This window comes from Armigeres subalbatus, chromosome 2 (assembly GCF_024139115.2).
Source record: "Armigeres subalbatus isolate Guangzhou_Male chromosome 2, GZ_Asu_2, whole genome shotgun sequence".
Lineage (NCBI taxonomy): Eukaryota > Metazoa > Arthropoda > Insecta > Diptera > Culicidae > Armigeres > Armigeres subalbatus.
In genome coordinates, this window is record NC_085140.1 from 462,089,922 (window position 1) to 462,114,596 (window position 24,675).

General features: G+C 35.9%; 1 protein-coding gene across 2 annotated transcripts in view; it reads right to left on the reverse strand.

Moving 5' to 3' along the window:
• The window catches only part of LOC134213876 (fibronectin type-III domain-containing protein 3a-like), a 193,536-nt gene that overhangs the window by 36,839 nt on the left and 132,022 nt on the right, over positions 1-24,675 (reverse strand). For both annotated transcript variants that reach the window (XM_062693315.1, XM_062693316.1), the window contains one exon: positions 23,521-23,708. In XM_062693315.1, coding sequence (XP_062549299.1) covers positions 23,521-23,708 — 188 coding nt within the window. The remainder of the gene's footprint in view (positions 1-23,520; positions 23,709-24,675) is intronic.

A 24,675-nucleotide genomic window follows, 5' to 3' on the forward strand; every position in this document is an offset into this window, starting at 1 on the left:
AAGCATGCCAATTTTAGAGCGTCCTTGAGTTGCTGCACAGCAGGCAGATAGGCAGGAAGCAGGCGAGCCATGAATAATATTGTTTCATTTTTTGAAGATTAGATTGGATGACTATTATACTATCTATGATCGCATATGAGTCCCATCTTTGCTGGATTTCTTTTTCACATGGGACAAATGTGCTATTTTAGGCAGTATTCTGCCTATGGAAGCATAATTGTCCCATAAATGCTTTTGTTCCTACCCCCATGGAATAATTGCCCTTGCTTTTTAGGGGATTGTACAAAACAAACCTGTATTATCCATAAAAGCATAACTGCCACATATTGATGGGAAATCCAGCAAATATGGACCAGTTATGCTTGCAGCGGCCTTTTTTGTTGTCTCAACAGGCTAGTGAACTTTGAAACACATTTTGATTCTTGATATAAATAAATTTGGTAATCCTCGCTTCTGAAAATATTGCATTGGAAGAAAAACATTATCCGAGGAAAGAATCTCCTCTGCTTGCTCTCTAAATTTGCTATAGACTGTTCCGGAAATAATAAGGACACCAAAAAGTAGTCGAAAAATTGAAATGCATGTAATGTTTCATGAAAATTACGATGCATCCTATAGATACACTGGATTTTGTTTTTACGCGATTTACATTTTCTCAATTTTCCACTCATCCTAAATGTTTAACGTATATTAATTATCATGTGATTTTTCTTTGATTTATTCTGGATTTTTTGAAACATGTTGCGAACAGTTTGGTGGCAAATTGAAGTCACACGATCAAAAATACGAGCGAAAAAAAATCGTGTAAAAACAAAATCCTGTGTAATATCCTTCTAATAAACGTGATATAATTTTTCCGAATGTTTTGTATCAAATTAAGAAAATATTTACCTAACCATTCCAGAAAACGTGACTGTGTTCCCAAATCCGTGGCTGTTGTTCACGAAAAAATACACCGTGAACTTGTTAGTTCACGAATTCAATGAACGCTTTTTTTGCGTGTAGAGCGGCGTAAGGCCATTTTTACACCGGTGGCGGCGGCGTGAATCGGCGTGAAGAACTTTGAGCAGAAAAAAATTTACGCGGCAAGGCATATGATGCTTTTAATGAATTTTAGGGTTTTTTGTATAATTGCTAGCTACAGTCAGGCTGATGAGGTGAACATCCTTATAGCTATAGCTTGTATCTCCACAGCAAAAGTTTACATTACATCCTCCACTAGGACATTGCCGCATCACAGCACATAAGTTCATTGGAAAGTAATTCGGATATAAATCCAGAAATTCGTTTTGAAATTCCTCAAGATATTCCTCAGAAAATTCGAAAAGGGAATTATAAGAAATAATTTAAAATTTCCCTAATGAATTCTTTCATAACTTCCTCTCAGAATTTCCTATAAAAATTTATTTGGGTATTTTTTCGGAAATTCGTTCCGAATTACCTTCAAAATCACTTTAGGGATTTCTTTGGAAATTCCTTTACGGAGTCTTTTGGGAATTGGGTATTTGAAAATTTTATTAGGAATTCCTTTGAAAATTCTTTCAAGAATTCCTGAAGAAAATACCTATGGAAAATCTTTCAAGAATTTCTATAGGAATATCCCTTTAGAAGAAAACCATCGGAATTTGATTTAGCATTTTTTTTAGAAATTCCTACAAGAATTTCTTTCAGGAATTTCTAATAAAAATTCTTCCAGTAATTCCTCAAAGAATTTCTTCAGAAATATTAGGAAGATATTTTGGTATTTTTTCGAAATTTCCCTCTGGAATTTATTTAAAACTTTCTCCAGGAATTCTTTCCGAATTTCCTACAGGAATTGCTTCGAACATTCCTCCAGAAATTCATTTAGTCACTCTTCCAGGAATTCCTGTAGATTAGACCTATTCATGTTGTCAAAAAGTATCAAACATTCGACTGGTCAGGCCAGAATCACGATTCTTATGCTAAAAATAAGTCTTCTGTTGAACAAAGAAGCAAGGGAAATCTTGGGAAATTTTGTTTGTAAATTCTTTAAATTTTTTTGAACCGTTGTTTAAGTGTATTTTTTTAATTGAAAATTAATTTAACCCTCAGATAACTTTGGAAATTTCTTCGAAAATTCCTTCAAATTAGAATTCGTTCCGGAATTATTCCAGTAGGAATTTTGTACGGTTTACTGATGAAATTTCCTAAGGACTTCCAAAGGAATTTCTGAAAAAAAGGCCTTTAAGGAGGGTTTTCTGAAGAAATCCCTGGATGAATGTCCAAGTTAATTCCTGGTGGCTTTTCTAAAAAGATTTACGAAGAAATTCCTGAAGGAATTTTCGAATTAATTCTTGAAGGAATATCCGAAAGAGAACTTAAAAAGATTTTCGAACAGAATTTTTAAATGAATTTCTACGAAGGATTTATTAATGGATTTACCAAACAAATAGCTATTGGAATATAAATAAAAATTACTATATTTCTGCGAAAATTTCTTCCAAAATCCGGACAGTACTAATACAAACTCAGTTTTGATTCTAGAATCAAGATTACATGCCAAGAAAAACTCCCAAAGACAGAGGATATTCAGATATTATCAAGAATTCCTTGGGAATTTACTGCAGGAGTACCTTAGAAAATTTCTACGGGTTCTTTCGTAAATACCTTAAACAATTCCCTAGGAAACATATTATGGAACAAATTTGGTAGGTCATCAAGAAACTCATTCTAGTGTATCTTCAAAAATACCGTCAGGAATTCGATCTGGAATTTCTCCAGGAATGTGGGATATCAGATATAATTTCCAAAGGATTTCCTTAAAGAATTACCGACATTCTCAAATTTCATAAAGAATTGCTTTGAACATTCCTTCAAGAATTCTTACGGTATTTTCTTCAGGGATACCTTCAGAAAATCCTCCAGAAATTACTACGGAGATAGATCTAGAAATTCCTCAAGACTCTAAGAATTTTCTTCATGCGTGCCTTAGAACTTCCTTCTGCACATCCTTCGGAAATTATTTCAAGAAAACAAAGAAATTTAATTGGGTATACTTTATCAAAATAAAGTATAGCGAATCTATTTATTAGTCTGTTGGATTACGCTGTTGAAAGGAGATTCTCTCTATCCCGCGGCCTTCGCGTAAGTGCCTCTGCTCTGCCTCGGAAATTCATCTAGTAATTTCTTTGGAATTTTCTCCGCCATTCCCTATCAAAATTCTAGAACGAATTTTCAGATATCTCCGTACGAATTCCTAGAGCAATTTCCAAAGGAACTCCATAAGAAATTACCGACATTCTTAAAGAATTTCTTTGGACATTCATCCAAGAACTCCTTCGAAATTTTCCACAGGGATTCCTTCAGAAAATCCTCCAGATATTACTGCGGGGATAAATCCAGAAATTCTTCAAGATTCTAAGAGTTTTCTTCATGTATTCCTACAGAACTTCCTCCAGGACCATTTTTTTTTTCAGAACAATTCTGGCAAGAAAAATATATAAAGCTTTTTAGTGGAATGTATTCAACCGTCTAAGACGAATTAAGTACAGTTTAACTGGTGGAATTAAATGGACAGTACTTAATTCGTCTTAGACGGTTGAATTCTGGCAATTTAAGTACATACAAGGAGGAGTGAAGAGAATGTTCAATTTGGTGAGTCACATGCCCCATTGTGCTGCAGCTCCAGAAGCCAAGTTACCATTTTTGCATTCGCATATCACGAGACTATCACAATGATATTCCATGCCCAGGGAAGTTTAAAAAAAAAACCTACCAGACTGGGAATCCAAATCCAGCATTCATAGTGTTGACTTGTAGCCTCGTATATAAGCACTATACCAATTAAGATATGTAACATTCGAACCTTTAAAAAGATGATGAACCACCCAATGCGACCAGAATGAGGTTATTCCACATGAAGTTACATATGAGATTAAAAGGCTCGTTGATTTGTAGGTCTGTAGTCAAGAAGTTCTTAGATGACCCAACATGATGGCCATAGATGGCCTCTTGAAAGGAGGCTTCCGGGCCTCTTAAAGGAGGCCTCCGGGCCTCTTGAAAGGAGGCTTCCGGGCCTCTTGAAAGGAGGCTTCTGAGCATCTTGAAAGGACGCCTCTGAGCCTCTTGGATGTTTCTAGACCTTTTGAAAAAAAAGGCTTCCGGGCCTCCTAAAAGGAGGCTTCTGGGCCTATTGAAAGGAAGTCTCCGGGCCTCTTGAAAGGAGGCTTCCGGGTTTCTTGAAATGAGGCTTCCGGGCTTCTTGAAAGGAGACTTCCGGACCTCTTGAAAGGAGGCTTCCGGGCCTCTTGAAAGGAGGCTTCCGGGCCTCTTGAAAGGAGGCTTCCGGGCCTCTTGAAAGGAGGCTTCCGGGCCTCTTGAAAGGAGGCTTCCGGGCCTCTTGAAAGGAGGCTTCCGGGCCTCTTGAAAGGAGGCTTCCGGGCTTCTTGAAAGGAGGCTTCCGCGCCTCTTGAAAGGAGGCTTCTGGGCCTCTTGAAAGGAGGCTTCCGGGCCTCTTGAAAGGAGGCTTCCGGGCCTCTTTAAATTAGGCTTCCGGGCCTCTTGAAAGGAGGCTTCCGGGCCTCTTGAAAGGAGGCTTCCGGGCCTCTTGGATGTTTCTAGACCTTTTGGAAGGAGGCTTCTGGGTCTCTTGAAAGGAGGCTTCCGGACCTCTTGAAAGGAGGCTTCCGTACCACTTCAAAAGAGGTTTCTGAGCTTCTAAAAAATAGGCTTCCCAGCATCTTGAAAAAAGGTTTCCGAAGGCTTCCGAGCCTCTAGTAACGAGGTTTCCAGCCTTCTTGAAAGAGGGCTTCCGGGCATCTTGGAAGGATGCCTCCTAGCCTCTTGAAAAATGTCTCTGGACCTCTTGAAAGTAGGTTTTCGAACCTTTTGAAAAGTTACTTTCGATCCTCTTGAAAGAGTCCTCCGCCTCCCATCCTCTTTAAAGGAGTCCTCCGAGCTCCTTAGAAGGAGGCTTTCAAGAAGCATAGAAAGATCTTCTTGCAACGAAGCAACTGAGCTTTTAAGAAAAAAGCCTTCATGTCTCTCATATGGAGGCTACCGAACGACTCTAAATTTTAGTTCAGAACCATATTCATAACATATGATTCATTTTGTTTCGATCAGGTAGATTGCATAGAAGATTTTTTTCAATTCGTTCGTTCGTAGTTCTGTCCTTTTGATCTTTTGTCCCACAGCCCTCCACCCACTGAGCTGGTAGTGCAGGATAGGACTCAATAGTCTTTGAGTTACTGATAGCCATGTACAAGACAAAATTTTGAAATAAAAATAATTATTCATATATCATAACTTTACACGAATGCATCCCTGGTGGTGTGAAGTGTCTCTAATAAACAAACCAACAAAACATCAAAACTTTATCAATAAGTTTTGTTTAAAATTGTAATGCATCCGCCATTATGTATTTTTTTCCGAGGTACGCCTTGGGCCGGGCGAAGGTACACCCAGGGGTACATGTACCCCAGGTTGAGAACCGCTGATCTAAATGAATACTCATTTTGATATCAAATTAAAAATCTCATGATTTTAAACTTAGTAATCATAAAAATTATTTAGCTCTTTTTTAGTGGAATGTTTTCACTGTCACTAGATGAGTTTAGTACAATTCCATTTAATTCCACCATATTCAATGGGATTCAAACCTACAACCCTCAGTTTGTGCCAGTTTTAATTACTTTCTGTATTGAACAAAGAAAAACTATAAATCCATTCCAACATATATCGACCCCGACAAAAGCGATTTAACGATTTTGACATCATTGTTTTACGATTAGCTGCTATCCAATTAGTTTTTATCCCAATTAGTGAACACTTTACTAAAATGCGTCTAAACTAAAGAAAACTGAATTTGCGAATGCTATACCAGACACTCGGAAATACGTTTTAAGGGTAATAATCCCAAAATGCTGGGAATTTGGTTGTCAATATTCACACATCTTATTTTCATTTAATAGCATTCCATCATCACATCATTTAATTCAAGTTAAAAATCGTAACCTCATCAGGCTATAAGAATTCCTTAACAACCGAAATGTTTGCATCGGAATTGTATTTATTCAAAACAAACCAAAGCACGGATTCGGAGATCAATAATTATTTTAAAACCTGGAGATTGGTTTTAGATTCCAAAATATCTTAAACGAAAGTTTCTTTGAAATATTAAATCACAAATACCAAATCACCATTTTTTAACGATCATTCTTCTTGGGATCTGCAAAGTTTAAGGAATTTTTATTGACTAAATTATCATCAGAATATATTTTGAAATGTTGATCAAAGTGGATGTCGCTAAGTAAGAAAGTTGGGCCCATCTTGCATGTCTCTCAATATACAAAATCATGAACAGTTGTAATGTTTGTCGGAGTTTATCGCACTGTAATTTCTCCGGATAAAGTGGATGGTGGAGAAATCTGTTGAGAGGTGAGTGAGTGAGAAATCCGAACCCTGGGGAATAATTATCTTCAAAAGAAATCCTAAAGCATTTTCACTGAAGTAATTTCTGAACAAAATTCTCAAACATCAACCAGAATATTTCCTGATAAAATTGTTTTATAAACATCAGAAGCAGCGAACGGAAACTGAAACATTGATATTGACAACAAAATTGTTCTCCTCTTGCGTCCGAGATTGTTTGTGGAGTTTTTTTTAATTGAGACATTGAGATCATCGCCACCTACGTACATGAGCTAAACCAACTCGATCAGAATGGGCAACATGAAATGGGCCCAGAGTAGACTTTTAGTCTAGAGACTGCCAACAAAAAGAAAGCTTTATTGCTTGAATAAAAAAAAACGCTATACATTTTCAATATAGAGTTTTGTGATTTTTTTTCACTGACATCAATCAAAATTCCCTGACATTCCCTGACTTTCCAGGTTTTTCCATTTAGTCGACACCCTGTCATAGTACTTATCACCTTGAACAGGTAAATATTAAACGGTTGGTATATCACAATAGATCTTAAGAATGATCCCAGTGATAATCACTCAACAGAAAAAAAAGGTGTCGTACCCTTAATCGTAATAATAATTCCGTAATTTCGAAACAAAAGGATTAAAAAGTACTAAGCAACAACTTAAAGAATTATAAAAACAGCTCAGCATTTTGACAATTCAACGGACTGTCTCAGTGTCCAACACCCAGTCAATAGTTAAAATTGTCGAATATTAAGTTTTTGCATCTTAACGGGTTGCTTATTTCACAAACGCCCACATAAAATCTGAATTTATCCCAAAATAATAAATCCACGATTTTTGCGACTATGTTTGAAGTAAACGCGATTTTCGCGACTGGAAAAAAAATAAATCCGCGAAAAACTCGGTGATCGCGAAATCCGCGACTGTTGTAACAGCCCTGTATGTACAAAAATAAACAGAACGATAAACATTTTTAAATTTTGTTGGGGTGACCAAATCGGGTCGAAAACGTGATAAAATCGGGGGAAGACAAAATCAGAGAGTGACAAAACCGGGTCAATACTTTATTTTAGCTCTACCAATTTTAGTAATGTTTGGGTGTTACTACCCGACCCGAACAGGAGAAATTGGCTCAATAATAACTAATTCTGTTATTGATACCATACTCTGTTATGAACTAGCCCTACATAAGAGGTAAAATACCAAAAAATAATACCAAAAACTAATATGCACAATACTTAGCCGTAACATACTCAGTTATTAAATTGAATTTAAAATACCAAATTCATAAGCAACTATTATTCGTTTGATATTGAAATACCTAAGCATGTTATTCCTCAAGAATTCTGCATATAAGTTTTTGGTTTTATTTTTTGGTATTTTACCTCTTATGCAAGGGTTCATACCAATTTATGTTATCGAGGTCGTCGCTCCTGCTCGGGTAGGTTTAGTAGTCAAAAAGTTTGAAAGGTTTACTTCTAATAACATCGATTGTCATTTCATTTCATGATCCCCACGGTATTTCAGTTCAAGTCTATACTCTATACTCATCGCATATTATGTTGAGTCAACTGTTAGTTCTTTGCCTCCTTTTTATTTGTCTGATACCAATCTCTATGACATCGCTTCCGCTTAAATGAAAAACCTACTTTAAAATTTTCGATATGCACCGCCTAAAAATTAAGGGAAGCTGGAAAAGTTTGCCCTGAATTGGTCAACAGTCGTGGTGAGCTGAAAGATTGACTTTTCGGTGACAAAATAAAGCTTATTTCCTATCTATTGGTGAAAAATGATCGAGAATGAAGCCGCTGTAAGATTGTATGTACACCATGGTATTGTGGTATTCTTTATTGCGACTCATACGCCTCACAAACTAAATTTCATCATCAGGGAAAGTATCGGAAAAAAGCCAAAAAAGCTGAAGCAGCAACCTATTTAGCTATAAAGCCATCAGAAATAGAAAATTGAAAAAAAAAACCCTGATATAAAAAGCAAGCTTTCACTTTCTTTGGCCCTAAACGAAAAAAATTATAGAAACTATAAACTACAGACAAAATCCTTAGAGTAACACTAATACATAAATGTTTTTAAATTTACAAATTAAAATGTGTTCTAAAATTGCATTCGATTTCATTTTTCTTGTTTGGGAAGCTAACAGTATCCGTGATGGCAATCAACATTGTGTCGGAAGCGCCGACAGCTAGCAGCTATATTCGGGACCGAAAAAAGACACCGCCAGCAGTTCGTCGTCGATTGAGCGTCGCAGGTCATTGTACCTTGGATTGGCATAATAAACATTTTGATGTTTTTTCTGCTCACCTTGCTTACAGGTATAGTTTTTTTTTTGCGTGTGCCAATTTTATGGTTCTATCTATACGTTTTGTTCCACTTTTTGCGCTACATTCAACAAACGACAGTGGACGTAATCGGTTGTTGGTGTAATTTTCTGTCCCGGCCGATCCATTGTGGTCATTATAATTTCGATCACCCAGACCATCCATAGGCAGGCAGCCTACGCTCCCATATGTGAGACACTTGAGCAACAACACTGCTCATATCGTAATGCAGTAATTATTTGTAGCGTATGATGCGGACAAATGACAGTGCTGTAATCTCATTCAATCCACTGTGTGAACAATAATAATTTCTATGTGGGAAGCGAAAGCGGAGGCGATCAAACTAATCAAAATCATCATGTAGGGGGAATTGTTAAATGTTGGAACGCCTAAACTTCATATCGTTTTTTTAAAGAAACAAATGTTGAAACCGACATAGAATATTTTTCGGCATATTTTCAGAAATAATTATGCTTAAAAAAAGAAAACCTGGGGCAGTTAATAAAAGATACCTGCTAATATTTAATTTTTCGCTCTCCTTACTATTTGTTTTCTAAAAAGCTCGTAGTTCGAAATTTACCATAGTGCAGAAGCGTAAATTTGAGTGTAACCATAATAATCTCTTTGATTTATTAATCCCAAATCACAAAAATAACCTATTAGATAACGGAGCTGAAACCACGTCACATTCCCGGTACGAATGCAATGCAATCGTAGGATATCAGAAAAGTACTCACTGGTTCAATATAATTTCGCAACCCGTGCCATTAACCAAAGCACCAAATGGAGCCGCCTGGTGGACACAACAACAGCAGTTATAATCATAATCTGATCACATCCGGAAGTGAAACTTCCTGAACAAAAACAACCAAAGAGCGGAATCGTGTCAGAATGATGAATGTTGTAGAGAGAGTAATATGCGATAAGAGCAGTGAACGAAAGAATTATAAACTCACACCGACCAAACAAAAAAAAAACCGTAGACAAACGCACATGTGGCCTGATTGGCACTCTGATGACGTCGCCGGTTGTCGTCCACCACCGACGCGACGATGAACTAAAATGATTGATGGGCAATAAAATTTATATTCGTGCAATTTTTTAATGGCAAATACAGGCTATAAGTAATGCCGGTACAACTTAGGTTCGCGCCAGGAAAATACTTGTCGAGGGTACCGCTTGATGGTAAACTCTGGTAGATAGGGTGGTACTTAACATGAGATGATTATCCCGGCGCCAAATATGCCGCATTTGTCGAAAATAAAAGAGAGAATGCTGCAAGTGTGAAACTTTCAGCGTCCAAAAAATAAGATAGCTCTAGCGAGCAATCTACACGTTTTGTCTACACTACGGGCATAGCATAGCTAAACATTGATTTGAAATAATATTCCAACGCCTTCCAGAATTTCTAGTTCACCCATAGACCGAACAGACTCATTTTAAAACAGTTCCCTTTCATAACAAGATCGAAACTAAATTAAAACTACATTCCAACTGAAACGATGTTATTAATTGACATTTATTTCTATGCTTGCCGAGTAGCACTATTTTTCTATATCTCCGCTTAGGCGTAAAACTCGGTTTAAGCTTAAGAGTTAAAGGGAAGTGATGAAATTTTCGCCAAAACATTTAATTTCAATAGATCGCAACAAAATTCCTATTTTCAACATTTTTATGTGCATGTCTCATATTCAAATTAGGCGACATCACCGCTAGGTGGATTAATCCGTGAGTTTATGTTCTGTTCCATCTAAACCGAGGTACCGTCAACTGGGGGGAAGATGATCATTGAGGTGAAGATGATCATTTGATGTGTCAATCAAAAGTGCCATATTTTGTTATGAAACGGTATTCAACAATATTCTCCGTTCAAGTAATGTTACCGCTATGTAGAAATCCGAGTTTTTCGATTATAATCATGAAAATGTATTTTGTGGAAGAAAGAGAGAGATAGTCATAAATGACGCTATTTTCGTTTCAAATATTGACTTCGTAGACTTCTTTACGTAGTAAATTCAACATTCATACAAATAACCCAGTGTATGTTAACTACTAGGTCATAATGATTTTAGTAGAGCTGTCTTGATCAACTTCACCCCAAACCAGATTACTCCAAAAATGTGTGATAATTTAATTTATTTTAATAAATGCGAATGCATTTCAGAAAACTAAAGTTGTTGATTATTGCAACGTATAGCAGTACATGTTTTGAAAATATTTCTTTCGATTTAAAATGTAAACACACATTGTTATTGCATGTTTTGTCTTAAAAATGATCATCTTCCCCCCAGTTGACGGTACAAAGAAGAACCTTAACGTAAAGGTTAATAGGAATTTAATGATTCCCAGAAGCTTGTTAATTGCGAAATATATTAATAACCACATTTTCAATCATCGATGGTAGAAGGATAGTAAAAGTGACATTTTCGCTGAAAGCGCTAAATATGCAGCACAACTTCAACTATTAATTGTCACAGCTTTCCATAATAGCGACTGAACAAAACGATACTCGAACGTGAAAATATGACTCTTGGAGAATTGCGCTTCAGTATATTCCAATGGTAAACATACTGCGTCGAAAAAATTACTATCCAACGGATTCACATGATATATGATACTATAGTTGTCAAACATTATTCAAGCAGAGAGCGTTTTGTCATCCTTCTATAGCAGGCTGAAAGACTATGCATTTTATCCACGAATCGGTTTTTAATTAGGATCCAACACGTACCATATGATTCAATTCGACGAGTTAAAGGTGATATTGGTGTGTGAATATCTGTCACACTGCTTTTTTGTATTTAACTTAGAACGATTTCAAATTTAATGGTCAAAAACAACAAGGAAGTAGTTGGGAAATCGAACAGATTTTCTGCTCTTTCAATAGCATAGAGAGGCATACGAAACGAATCGCTGGACATTCTGCTCCACGTACGTCTGCTGGATTTATTAAAAACAGAGAAGAGTATTTTGGTTTAGACATCAGATAAATGTTGAGCCTTTTGTGCAATTTTCACTTATTTGCTTTTAACAATTCAAGACAAAATTTTCAAAACGACTTATCTGCTTTTGTAAAGGTGTTGGTTTGCGTGGGAGAGCTATCAGATTCGTCAAATCGTAGTTTGAATCTTTGTTTACAAAAGCAGATAAGTCGTTTTGAAAATGTTGTCTTGAATTGTTCGTTGAGGATCCATTCATTCGTACGAATTTTGTCTTTTCATAACCATATTGAGTTTCCGCTGCTTCTGAACGAATTTGTAACAATGGCGGTCAGCACCCTGGAAGACGTTCTTTAGCTGTAGCTAAGAATATGCTTGAATCTATATGCATCCGTCAGAATGTGTCGCTCGATTCCGGAGGAATTCCCTATGGCAATATATACGGGATTCCGCTGATAATTATCTAGCAGGAACTTATTTTTAACTAATTTCTGAGAATCAATGAATTTTGTACCTGGTGGGTTGCGGTAAATATAGCATTCTTCTTGGTGGGTCGCATATCGAAAAGTTTGTGAGCCTCTGCTTTAAAGAAATCTTTCGTTTTTTTCTGAATCCCTAAGAATTATTGCGGATTCAGTTCCTTTATGTCTTTGGTATATTGGGAATTCATATGAAAATTTCTTCCCGGGTAGCTCTACGGAAATTCTTTTGGCAAATCATTAAAAAATGTCTTCCAAAATACTGTAGAAAAAATTACGATATTTTTTTAGCAATTTCCTAGCATTTTTTCCAGATTAGTTCTTTTTGATATCCCCATCGTTGGTGTTCATAGTATTGATCGAGATTTGGTTGGGCTTTCACTTAATTGCAAGGAGGTTGCATCATTATCGCTGTAGGTGCCGGGCCGAAAGTAAAAGTAATCGAAAACAATTCGTTCAACACCGTGAAGTAGGTTCGGTAAGCTATTCAGCTCGGAGGTCGTAACCTGTTTGTTAGTGTGGTGTTTATTCCTCCAAACCGAACTCTATACTTGCAACCATTTAATTGCACTCTATTGAAACTCATTAGTCATTGATCCGCGTGCACTATCGATCAGTCTCAGGTGATTTTGCGCTTGTAGGCAACGCATGGATTTCAACACACGACGATTTTCTAGATTAGGAGCATTTCAGGTTGTTGGATAACTACAATATTACAACTATTTAAAGGAATTTCGAGCTCATTTAATAGCCACTAGGTTGTGAAGACGGAGATTCTTCGTAGCTTAGTTGGTTAAAGCACCAGTCTAGCGTACTGAGGGTCGTGGGTTCGAGTCCCATCGAAGGGAAAGTGGTTACCTCCAATACATTTTTCAAATCAATATCTTCCACATAATGTACATATTCACATATGAGTTTTCAGAACATTGTAAATTATTTAAAGTTGCATTTTGACCGCTCTTTTAGTCAAAGCCTTCCCTTCAACATCCTTCTCTAGTGATTGCAGTTGAGTACGATGGTATATTCGAATTCATTGGCACTTGTTTTCGCAAGGCTGGTTAGAAACCGTACAATAATTACGTAATGGATTTTCTGTGTTTCAATCAAAGATTTTTCTCATATTATTTTATAACCCTTAACACCTTACGTAATTAGTGTATGGGATTCTTACTGCAGTATTGTCGAAATGCTGTCTAATTTAGATTGGCAGCGTAACCTTGACTCAACCGACACAAATAACGCTACTACAACTTTGACTCATGTCGAGCCATATATCATTGATAGGAATTTTCCAAAAAAAATGTTCAGACCGACACTCGGGTTCCCTGTTTGATAAATGATCTTCGCCCGTTTAAAAGGAACAAAAAAGACCGATCTGAAAAGATTCACTAAGTTCTACAGTCTTTTATAAATCATATATGTTCATATTATTCAAATCAGGACTTGCTAATTTGTTAAATTGATTGTTTTTGATATATGTATTGCGAGTTGTATGAAATAGGGGAAGGTGGGGCAAGACGACCACCATGTTTTTTGACACAAATTGCTTTTTCAAGCATAGGGAATGGCGTATTATGTTGCAATATGGTAATACAGATATGTTCCGTTTTTTATCAACACGGTCCGTGAGTTTCAGTTGACAAAATCGTAACAGTGGCAAAATTTTAGTAAAAAAGATATATTGCTGAGAAAATGTTAGATTTTCAGGTTATAACATTTTTAAATGCTAAGGAACTGTCCATAAACCACATGAACATCCTAGAAGGTTTTGCAAAACGTTTTCGATTTAAGTCCACGGTATCTACCAGATCAACCGAGGCTTATGCAATGTCTGTCGGCATATACCCAATCCAGTCCAATAGCCACACGCGCATCATGTAAATTAAATTTTCTCGTTCAAGGTACTCCAAAACGTTCCCAAGTACAAACTTGGCTTTTTGAAATGTTCTCAACATCAATAGGCACCCAACCTGGTTCAATGAGTATATGCGCACCATGAAAACTAAATTTTCTTATCGAGATGTTTCAGGTACTCCAAAATATTCTCGAGTTTAGCTCAAGGTATCTACCAGATAAAACACTCAAGGCTATTGAGCGATTCCAAGCAACAGCATCAAAATTTAAGAAAATTTTTAATTCATGATTTTCTATTGAGTTGAAACTTTGCACAGTTTTTCAATTTCATCTAAATCGTCATTTTTCGATATCAAATCTTCATATTGAGTCACGACTAACTTTTCAAAAGGGTGTATGTGAAAATGGTTCAAAAATATTTAAAAAGCTGCACAGCAAAAACGGAATGTTCGATTGTTATGATTTTTTCAGCAAAGTTAGACAACTAAATGGTGATTCTTAAGAAAATGTGCACAGTAAAAAAAAAAATTTTTTGCCTTTAAAAATATCATTTTTGTCACAAAAACTCAAATATCTCAAAACCCTATCTTTTTTCGAACGTAATTTTTTTAGGGAAAACGGTCCATTATATTAGCTATCTACCATAAAAATTTGGTGATGGTAAACTAATAAACAAAAAAGTTATGACATTTCAAACATTTCACTATTTTCACATATAGTAAACAAAAAAAAATTTCCGTGTATTTTTTTTTTTGCAAGAATCGCAGTTTGTTGCGTGAGTTAAACAAGTTGTTTGTATGATATTCCATATTTATGTATTCATCGATATTATGTATATTATATGTATAAATATTATATGTATAAATAAATAAAAATGAATTAATATTATCCTAAGTATTAAATTAAATGTGGCAGTTACACAATGTTGTTATAGAAACTCTAAGAGTTTTGGGTTTGAATTTTGGTATGGGTTATGATATCATGAAAACAGTTTATTAATACCTACTTATTTTTTATTTATTTTTATTCAAATTTTTAAAATATCGAACACTTTTGAATTATTATCAGCACAGTTTGAGTATAGTTTTGCTTTAATTTTATTTTCCGACAATGGAATGAAACAGTGAAATTTTGGGTTCCTTGGATCGTTTTCGCGTTATTAAATTGCTCGCTGAGCTCTGAAGCCTTTATTTCGTACTCTTCAGTAGTAGTAAAACAAAATGATAATTTGGTTAAATCTTTTTCTTTTCTACGATTTGCCCAATCAAAAGTTCTTTCGCAGTTTTAATTGGATGCTCACGTTCTTTGGCTAAACTTGCTCTTGTGGCCATGCGCTTTATTGTTCCTCCAATAGCATCACAAGGACCTTTGCCATGTGATGTAGCAAAAATGCCATTCTGCATCAATTCCGTACATTGATTAAAATTGACATAGGCTCGAAAAATTCTTACGATTTTTGTACTGCGACGCTGCTCCATCAGACATGAAATATATCTTTTGACTTCTTTATGCTTATCAACGCGTAAAAAGTTAATCATTTTTCAATGAACAAGTTTACGGATACTGAATCGTGTCTCCAATCTTCGGAAATTATAATAAAACTTAAGTGTTCAATTTGCGTACTTCCATTAAAATAAATAACGAATGGATGAATTGTAGCTTGTTGTACGTTCCAGTGATGGGACTGCACTTCATCTTGCAATACAAAGCTGTAATTTTCATAAAAATCACAAATGACTAAAAATTCACCATTTTGTAATGTATTTTTCGTATTTTTAAAAAGCTGGATTGTTCTGTTTTAATGAAATCGTGAGGATTAAACTTTCTTATTACACGCAAAAATATGACATAAACTCATCTACAGGTTTTACAATAGTTTCTATGTCACACCTATCCGTGGTCACCCATTGCTCAAATGATAACTGATCAATATATTTTTCTTCAAACTCAGCGAATAAAGTAGTTTCCAATGATGAAGAATCTGGACAATCCTAACAAGAGCTTATATAGCAATTTGATTTTGTATTTTCACACAAAGACTACCAGTTAACATTTTAATATCCTTTGTTAAATAGATTCTTTTCAAACTATGTAAAATAAGATTAATATTCTCATGAATTGTGCACACACACACATTATGTGTTCCTGAATTGGAAAGAAGCTTACATTGCCTTGGCCGAAGGCTTGCAAATGAGGAAAAACCTATTTTAATATTATCGTGAATTTCCTTGAAGCGTGTGTACGCTTCTTTCAAAGTCGTCATCATTAATCGTTTTTGGATTGCTTGATGCTTTCCATCTTTTTTTACTGATACATAATCTTTATGACCAGGCATAGCTCGACTTACTTCATCATCTTCAAAATATTGAACTACTATTTCTTTTGTCTCATCTGTTAATGCAGTACTAGACCTAGTATTTTGGTTGAAAGACAGTTATTCTTCAATTGTTTTGCCTCTTTTACTGTATTTCTATTGGTTTTGAACTCATCAATGGCATCCTGAATAGACCACGAACTTGGCAGCATCGACAAAATCAATAATTTTCTTTCCTTGTCGTGGCTGCATTCGAGAACCTTTCCTTCATATTTATAATTACCTCATCGTAGTCTGTATTTTCCACATCATCAGGTCCTAATTTGAAGAGGTTTCTTCGTACAGCTTCGTTTATTTCACGGTATTTTTCTCCGGGTAATAAACGTAGTCCATCTTACTCCATTTAATCAGAGTCACTTTTATCCCAGCTATGCCCTCGTTAAAGCGTTCGATGTTGACCTTTTGGATACACTCATCTTCCGATTGATTTGTTGAAACAGATTTCGCTGATGGTACGGTGGCAAGGCTCTCAGCACTTAATACTTCTGGTAATTCCTCAGTTGTTGTCGATACATCTGGCAATTCCTCAGTTGCTGTCGTTTTCGAACTTCCTGCGCTCTGCTCAACCGATGATATACAGATTGCTCTTTTGTCAACGTTTAGACGGCAGGACGTGCAAATGCGTAAATTTGTATTCAATGTGGACATTGGAGCATAACCAGTCGCTTTCAGTTTATCTATGGTGCTTTCGGTGAGATTTCGTAACTCTTTTGAACACTTTTTCCCATCAAACGGCCTACAACAGTTGAGAAAGCGGCTACTCATGTTGTTCGTAATATTTCAATAAACAAAATCAATTTTAAGTTTTTACTGACTAGTTTGGTGTCATTTGCTTGACTGAAGAAAAAAATTACTATAAGATCTTTAACAACCTTAGTAGTAGTAATTTTTTTGCTTTTTCGTGAAACATTGTCATGGTATGTACCTATCATGCATTTGTTGTTGTTGAAGATACCTGTTTCCTCCCGATCATAAAGTCTATTCTCTAAGAGGTATATTTTTGCAGGTAAACTATAGACGTACACGTGTATATAAATCTTTGATTTTGCAGCTTTTGTCTTAAAAATAACATTTCTGATATGTTTCTATCAACGTTATTATCAACAGGTTTCAACACTATTAAAAGAATTTTTCGCCAGTCACGTGCAATGAAAATTATGACACTATCAATACTTTTGATCACAACACTGGATCGTGTCTAAGTTTCTTATAGATGCTATGAATAATTAAATCAAAATATCATGAAAACAACTTGTTTTAAATCACGTCCCTTAACAATAAAATCTGCATCAAACTGCAATTCTCGAAATAACTTACACAGAAAAAATTTTTTTTACTAAATGTGAAAATTGTGAAATGTTTGAAATGTCATAACTTTTTGTTTATTAGTTTACCATCACCAAATTTTTATGGTAGATAGCTAATATAATGGACCGTTTTCCTAAAAAATTACGTTCGAAAAAGATAGGGTTTTGAGATATTTGAGTTTTGTGACAAAATGATATTTTTACAGGCAAAAAATTTTTTTACTGTGCACATTTTCTTAAGAATCACCATTTAGTTGTCTAACTTTGCTGAAAAATCATAACAATCGAACATGCCGTTTTGCAGCTTTTTAAATATTTTGAACCATTTTCATACAACCTTTTGAAAAGTTAGTCGTGACTCAATATGAAGATTTGATATCGAAAAATGACGATTTAGATGAAATTGAAAAACTGTGCAGAGTTTCAAATATTTTCGAAATGGTCGCTCAGGATCGACTGACATGCCCCCGTGGAATGCCTCTATTGCAATGTTCTCACCTTCGGTATATACTCAATATATCCAACAGGAATAATATAAACGTTTTCGAGTTTAGTTTAAAGTATGCACTAGATCAATCATGACTTTTGCAATGTCCTCATCGTCAGTATGTACCAAATCCTGTTCAAAAAGCATAGGATCCTAATTTCCATAAACATAAGATGTCTAAGGGGTCTCCAGTTAGCCTTGCGAGCATAGGCGTAGGATGGCCAATCCGGAAATGGTGAGTTAAATCCGGTTCGGTCTAGGATGTTTTCGGGTGGGAAACATTCTAGATTCCCTGGGCATAGCATATTCTTTGTACTTGCCCCACAGGATACATACTCATGCAATGGCGGGCATAGGAAAGCTTTCAATTAATTACTAAGGAAATGCTAATGGAATACTAAGTTAAAAAGCCGGCCAAGTTCCAGTTGGAATCTAGAGCCATAAAAACAGAAGAAAAAGAAGAATAAGAAGAAGAATATGTCCAAAGTCCTCAAAAATGATCTTGAGTTAAGATCAAGATATCTACTAGATGCACAATAACTAAGGAGGTGTTCGTGTCGAGCAATTTGGCTGCGGATATTTTCGTTGAGGCGTATAATGGACTTGGATGATTACATCAAACAATACGACTTATAGGATATTTTAGCCATCCGTAAAGGCCTGCAATAGCTGATACAAGTGCCCAAGTAGCACACGCAACATTTTCCAAAAAGCACCTTGTTTCTATTCAGTTTCATTGAAGGCATTGGAAAAACATCAAAGCACAAAAAAGTTGCATCAAGATGTCAAAAACGTTCGAGTTGTGATCAATGTTTCATTACCATTGCAATGCAGTACGTGTTTGACATTTGGAAACAACCAAAGAATACTGCACTTTATGTTGCAAACACGAAACAAAATCATCAAGTTGCATATTTTCAATGCGTCTTCCAAAATTTATTTGTTTGTTTAAATTAAGTTGCAGATAAGTTGAGTGTGTCTTCATGTTTAATTTAGCATCGTTCAACGTTTTGACAACTCACAATTTTTTCCGGTGATGGTGCAATCAAGTAACAGAAAACCCGAGAACAAAGCTTCATAATCGTATGGTTTTTATGGTGAGTCAACATGCAGTCCCTTCGAAGTGTTGAATGGTGCTGTGGTAGAGTGAAGGGCTATCAATCACAAGATTCATAAATCGAATCCAGTTTTTTTTCCGCTGTAGTATTTTGCAACATTATTGAAATTTTATTGCAATCGAAGGATGTTTCCGTAGGCTTCACCTCTTGCGCTTTTTAGATTGCAAGAGAGTTATATTTGATTGCACATACGCAAGAATTGTTTCTTTCCGAATAGTTGCAACACAGTGAAATGTTCAGTAATGAAACAAGTTGTGCTGCTTGGGTGATGATTGTAGTTATATAAACTAAATGGACTCTCAGGGATATCATATCTAACATCATTCATAAGTTAGATTACTGCATAGGTCAAAGTCGTTTTGAAAATTTGGTATTGAAATTGACGTTTTGAAGAGATGTAATCTATATAATAAAAATGAAATGGTCTGTGTTCGTATCCGCATAACTCGAAAACGGCTGGATGAATTTTCATGATTCCTTCAGCCGATATGTCCATTATCGCTCCCGACAGGTTTATATGATATTTCTTTAGTCAAAAATTATAAGGAAAGATGAGTAAATCGTGAAAAACTAAAATTAAGATTTGTATGTAAATTTCGCATGAGCAGTTCACAACACGTTTTTTGCCTACTATGCAGGACAACGTCTGGCGGGTCGACTAGTACGTAATAATACGAGAAGTGGAAGTTCTTGGAAAAAGGTACATCATCCTGAAGTGATAAAGTGCTAACAAACCCGTATCTTGTCACTTTTATTTCGAATAGGGGAAGTTGGTGAAGAGAATCCTTTTTTTTTAGTTACGACCTAATTACTGCTAGTGCTTGAAATATTATAAATAGGGAGAATGACGGCTTTGGCAGGTTTTATTCTATTATTGGCAGGGTTTTTTTTTATGACTGACTATGCTTGGCCTAAACAAACAAACAAACTTGGCCTAAACATTCTTTGCATATCAAAGAATATTGTGGCCAAAATTCATAAAATTTGGTTGACAAAAACCCCCCTGACAATAACAGAACAAAACCTGCCAAAGCCGTCTTTCCCCTACAACATATGGCCAAAAACTAACTCAAGTTATTTTATTTTAAAAGCTAAATCTCTAAAAAAAATTATTGAATTTTCTTGTTGATAAAAACGGAATAATTTTGTTGACGAAATAGGAGCGTGACAAAATCGGAACGTGAAAAAAAACGATACATATCTTAAAACGACTGTTGTCTTCCTTTTACTTCCACTAATTCATTTTTCATACTCTGAAAGTTTGTTTTGTTGTAAGTCGTTTCTGTTTCCAACGTTAGCGGAGGATGCAACGCCGGCTTAAAAGCCGTCCGAAATCCTTTTGGAACTGTGTAAACGAGCAGCGTAAGGAAATAGGTCTTCCATCATCCATGATCTACAATGGAGACACGGCATCAACTCAACAAGATATATACAACCTATCATTGGCCAAATTTGCTATCGATCTAATTGTGATCAACTCAATTGTGATGCACTCTCTCGTGCGATTTACGTTGAAATATTGATCTGTGGTCAGGAGTCCAAACTATATTAATGGTCACCTCGAGTCAAGTACGAGACACTGTAGACGGCCTTACTGTTAAGGTAAAAATACGTATCTGTAAAGATCACAACGTGGTGGAATCAAATGGAATAGTATTAAACTTGTTTTATGACAGGTGAAGACATTCCACTGAAAGAGCATAACAATTGAGTTGAATGTCTGCACCTCTTATAATAATACTTATAATAACGCGGTTCAACGTCGTTTCGCCAGTTTATCAGCTCATGAAAACTCATAAAACTGAACACGAAAGGCTGAAAAAATGAACATCTAATATTAGGCGGAAACAACGAAAGGCTAAAAATCAGAAGAAACCGATTCGAATGCTTCATTGATCATACTTCCTCTACGTTCTTCATTCTCTATACTTCATTATTCATTCTCCAATATTCATTCTTCAATCGTCATTCTTCATTATCCATTCTTCTTGTTTATTGTTTATTGTTTATTGTTTATTGTTTATGGTTAGCATTAGCCTTGAGCAATTCGCACAAATTCGTAGGTGGTACAAGCCAAGACTATTGTATGAGAGTAGCATTACTTTCATCCGTTACCTCAGATATTGATTTGGGACTAATCACTATCTCTTAGATGAAAGCATTGCACTCTCCAATAGTCGAGATCTGTCCTGGCCACGTCCACGTTTTGGTAGAACGTGAAATACAGAAAGAACTAAGATAGAAATACAAAGTAGGAAAGGGACGAGCCTGGAATTGAACTCACGACCTCCTGCTTATAAGGCAGAAGCGGTAGCCACTAGACTACCGAGCTCGTCTTGTTCTTCTTCTTCTTCTTATTGGCATTACATCTCCATACTGGGACAGAGCCGCCTCGCAGCTTAGTGTTCATTAAGCACTTCCACAGTTATTAACTGCGAGGTTTCTAAGCCAGGTTACCATTTTTGCATTCGTATATAATGAGGCTAGCACGATGATACTTTTATGTCCAGGGAAGTCGAGACAACTTCCAATCCGAAAATTGTCTAGACCGGCACCGGGAATCGAACCCAGCCACTCTCAGCATGGTCTTGCTTTGTAGCCGCGCGTCTTACCGCACGGCTAAGGAGGGCCCCAGTTCGTCTCGTTTATTGTTTATTGATTATTGTTTATCGTTTATTGTTTATTGTTTATTGTTCATTGTTCATTGTTCATTGTTCATTGTTCATTGTTCATTGTTCATTGTTCATTGTTCATTGTTCATTGTTCATTGTTCATTGTTCATTGTTCATTGTTCATTGTTCATTGTTCATTGTTCATTGTTCATTGTTCATTGTTCATTGTTCATTGTTCATTGTTCATTGTTCATTGTTCATTTTTTATTGTTTATTGTTTATTGTTTATTGTTTATTGTTTATTGTTTATTGTTTATTGTTTATTGTTTATTGTTTATTGTTTATTGTTTATTGTTTATTGTTTATTGTTTATTGTTTATTGTTTATTGTTTATTTTATTTTTTCCTCTATTATAGAGGTTTTCAGCTCCGGACTGGTTCACCTCTTAACTATTGTTTATAGTTTATTGTTTTTCGTTTTTGTTCAAATATGATTATTTATTGCTTTATTCTTTATTTTTATTCATTTACTCTATATTCACTATTAACTCACTATGATTACTCAACTTGTACTTCATCGTACGATTGGTGATTTATTTCATAAAAATCACTTTAATAAAAACAAACCAATAAGTTAGGGTAATTCGCGGAAAGACTATTGAAAGACTATTTTTTCGTCTTTTGTTGAACGCACGTGCATTTCTTATGGACGTTCAACCATAGGCGAAAAAATTAGCCGTTCTACATTTGGCGATTTCCCCTATTTCCATCAATTTTAGCCCGCCGATTTGATACCTTCAGTCTTTCACAATTTCAGCCTATCAAGTTCAGTTTTGTAAGTATTACCTCTAGGCTTAGTTCAGTTTCAAAATCAAGAAAATGTTAATTTAATTATCTTACACATTCCCAAAAAAATCGCAACGTAAAGAAGAAACACGCATCAGATATTTAAAACAAGCCTATCGTCATCATCACGTACCTATTCAGACTTAAGATGTAGGCAAAATAGAAAAAAATATAGCAGCCACGAGATAGAAGGAAGCAACCTCTTCAGACGAACAATGAAGAAAGTCAAGTGACACGAAGCATAGCAGAAAAGATTTCCGGGCCTATTTTTTGCACTGTGGTTAAATTTTTGGTTCAATCGTATTCAAAGGTACGATTGAAAAGCAATACTATTATTCCAATAGGTAAATTTTGATTAGATTCTACAAAGACCGATTGATCCATGATCGAGTCATTCGATGAATTTAGGCCATGCTTTATGCGTTGCACAACAAAAACAAGACACACTCTTTGAGCATTCTCGCTGTAGTAAATTGGTCAATTTGACTATTACCTTCCGGAGTTAGACGGAAATAGATTGAACGTTAGAAAAAGCATGTAAAATACTTGATGGAATTTTTGATCGTAAGAGACCTTACGATGAATGCCAATACTAAAGCAATAGGGAAATACTAGTGGGAAGTCACCGCAATTCTTTAAACTCACAATACATTGAGCTCGAGAGAAACTTTTCCATATTCAATATAAGTGCCGAAACCGAATTCCTGCTCGTTCCCGAATTGCACCAACTGAAATCGGTATATGAATGAAAATAGGTACGTCTTAAACACTTACAAAATGCCCTTGCAGGTGGTGGTGGACGCCGCCTTGGCCCAGCTGTTGGTGCTGGGTGGACAGAATCACATGCCGCAGAGTGCCGCTCTCGTCGACGATTTGCTGCATCACATGGCCCGGCGGAACCTGCACCGGCATTGCCATCGGAGGAGTACCATTCTGTGACACCATCGGCACGGTAACGGGACCTGTAGAAGATGAGAGAAAATTTCGATTTAATTGAAAGTCAATGTTGCAATGAAGTTTATTTGTCTTCGCTGATATGCTGTGGACTAGATTTATTTTATTTATATAAGGTATTGATACTATAAATAGGCTCGGTCGAAGAATCCTGAAACGTTATTCTGAAATCTGGCTAGTCTGTATCGTACAGACGATTCCATCTACATTTCCTGGATTACACGAAATTTACCATGTGGTACGACAAAAAGAAAGCGATCTTGTTTGTATTGTATGGCACCTTCCAAGCTTTTGCGGCTTTTAGTACCGCAACCGGTCACATACTTGTGGACTTTGGACATTCATTACGAATATAAATCATATTCCCGTCATAGGCCCAAAAAATAATGATAATCAATAAAATATTTTGTGTTGATATTTTTGTACTTTGTTGCAAGTTGACGTTGTAAATAGGCCAAATTGTGCGTATCGAGTAAAATCTCTGCAACTAGTCTAAAGCAACGAACCGGCTGCTACTGAATAGCTGCGTCGTATTTACACATTAGACGCGATAGGGTTTCTTACCCCATTCCCGGCCTAACATGCGTACGACTGCATTATTTAATTGATATTTATGACAGGAAGCAACTTTTTCTGAAATTTGTAGGCTGTATAATACTGCATTGGGGTTCACTTCTGCTTAAAAAATAGCTATTCGTGATAAATATCGTTCAAAGAAGCTTTTATTTGATTTAAATTAACGAGGTGCAGCACTCATTTCAGTCATAGCGATTCCCAATCCGGCATACAAAAAACCAATTCCCGGCCTAAGCAAAATTTCACTCAATCTCTCAACATTTTACTCTCATTCTCTCTCGGGACGGTAGAAAATGCGATGTAAACAAAAATATGCACGTTCCACGACAACAAGATGCCAGATGGTATTATTCATAATCATTTTTATTTGGTTGAGAAGATATATAAACTCATCTAAAT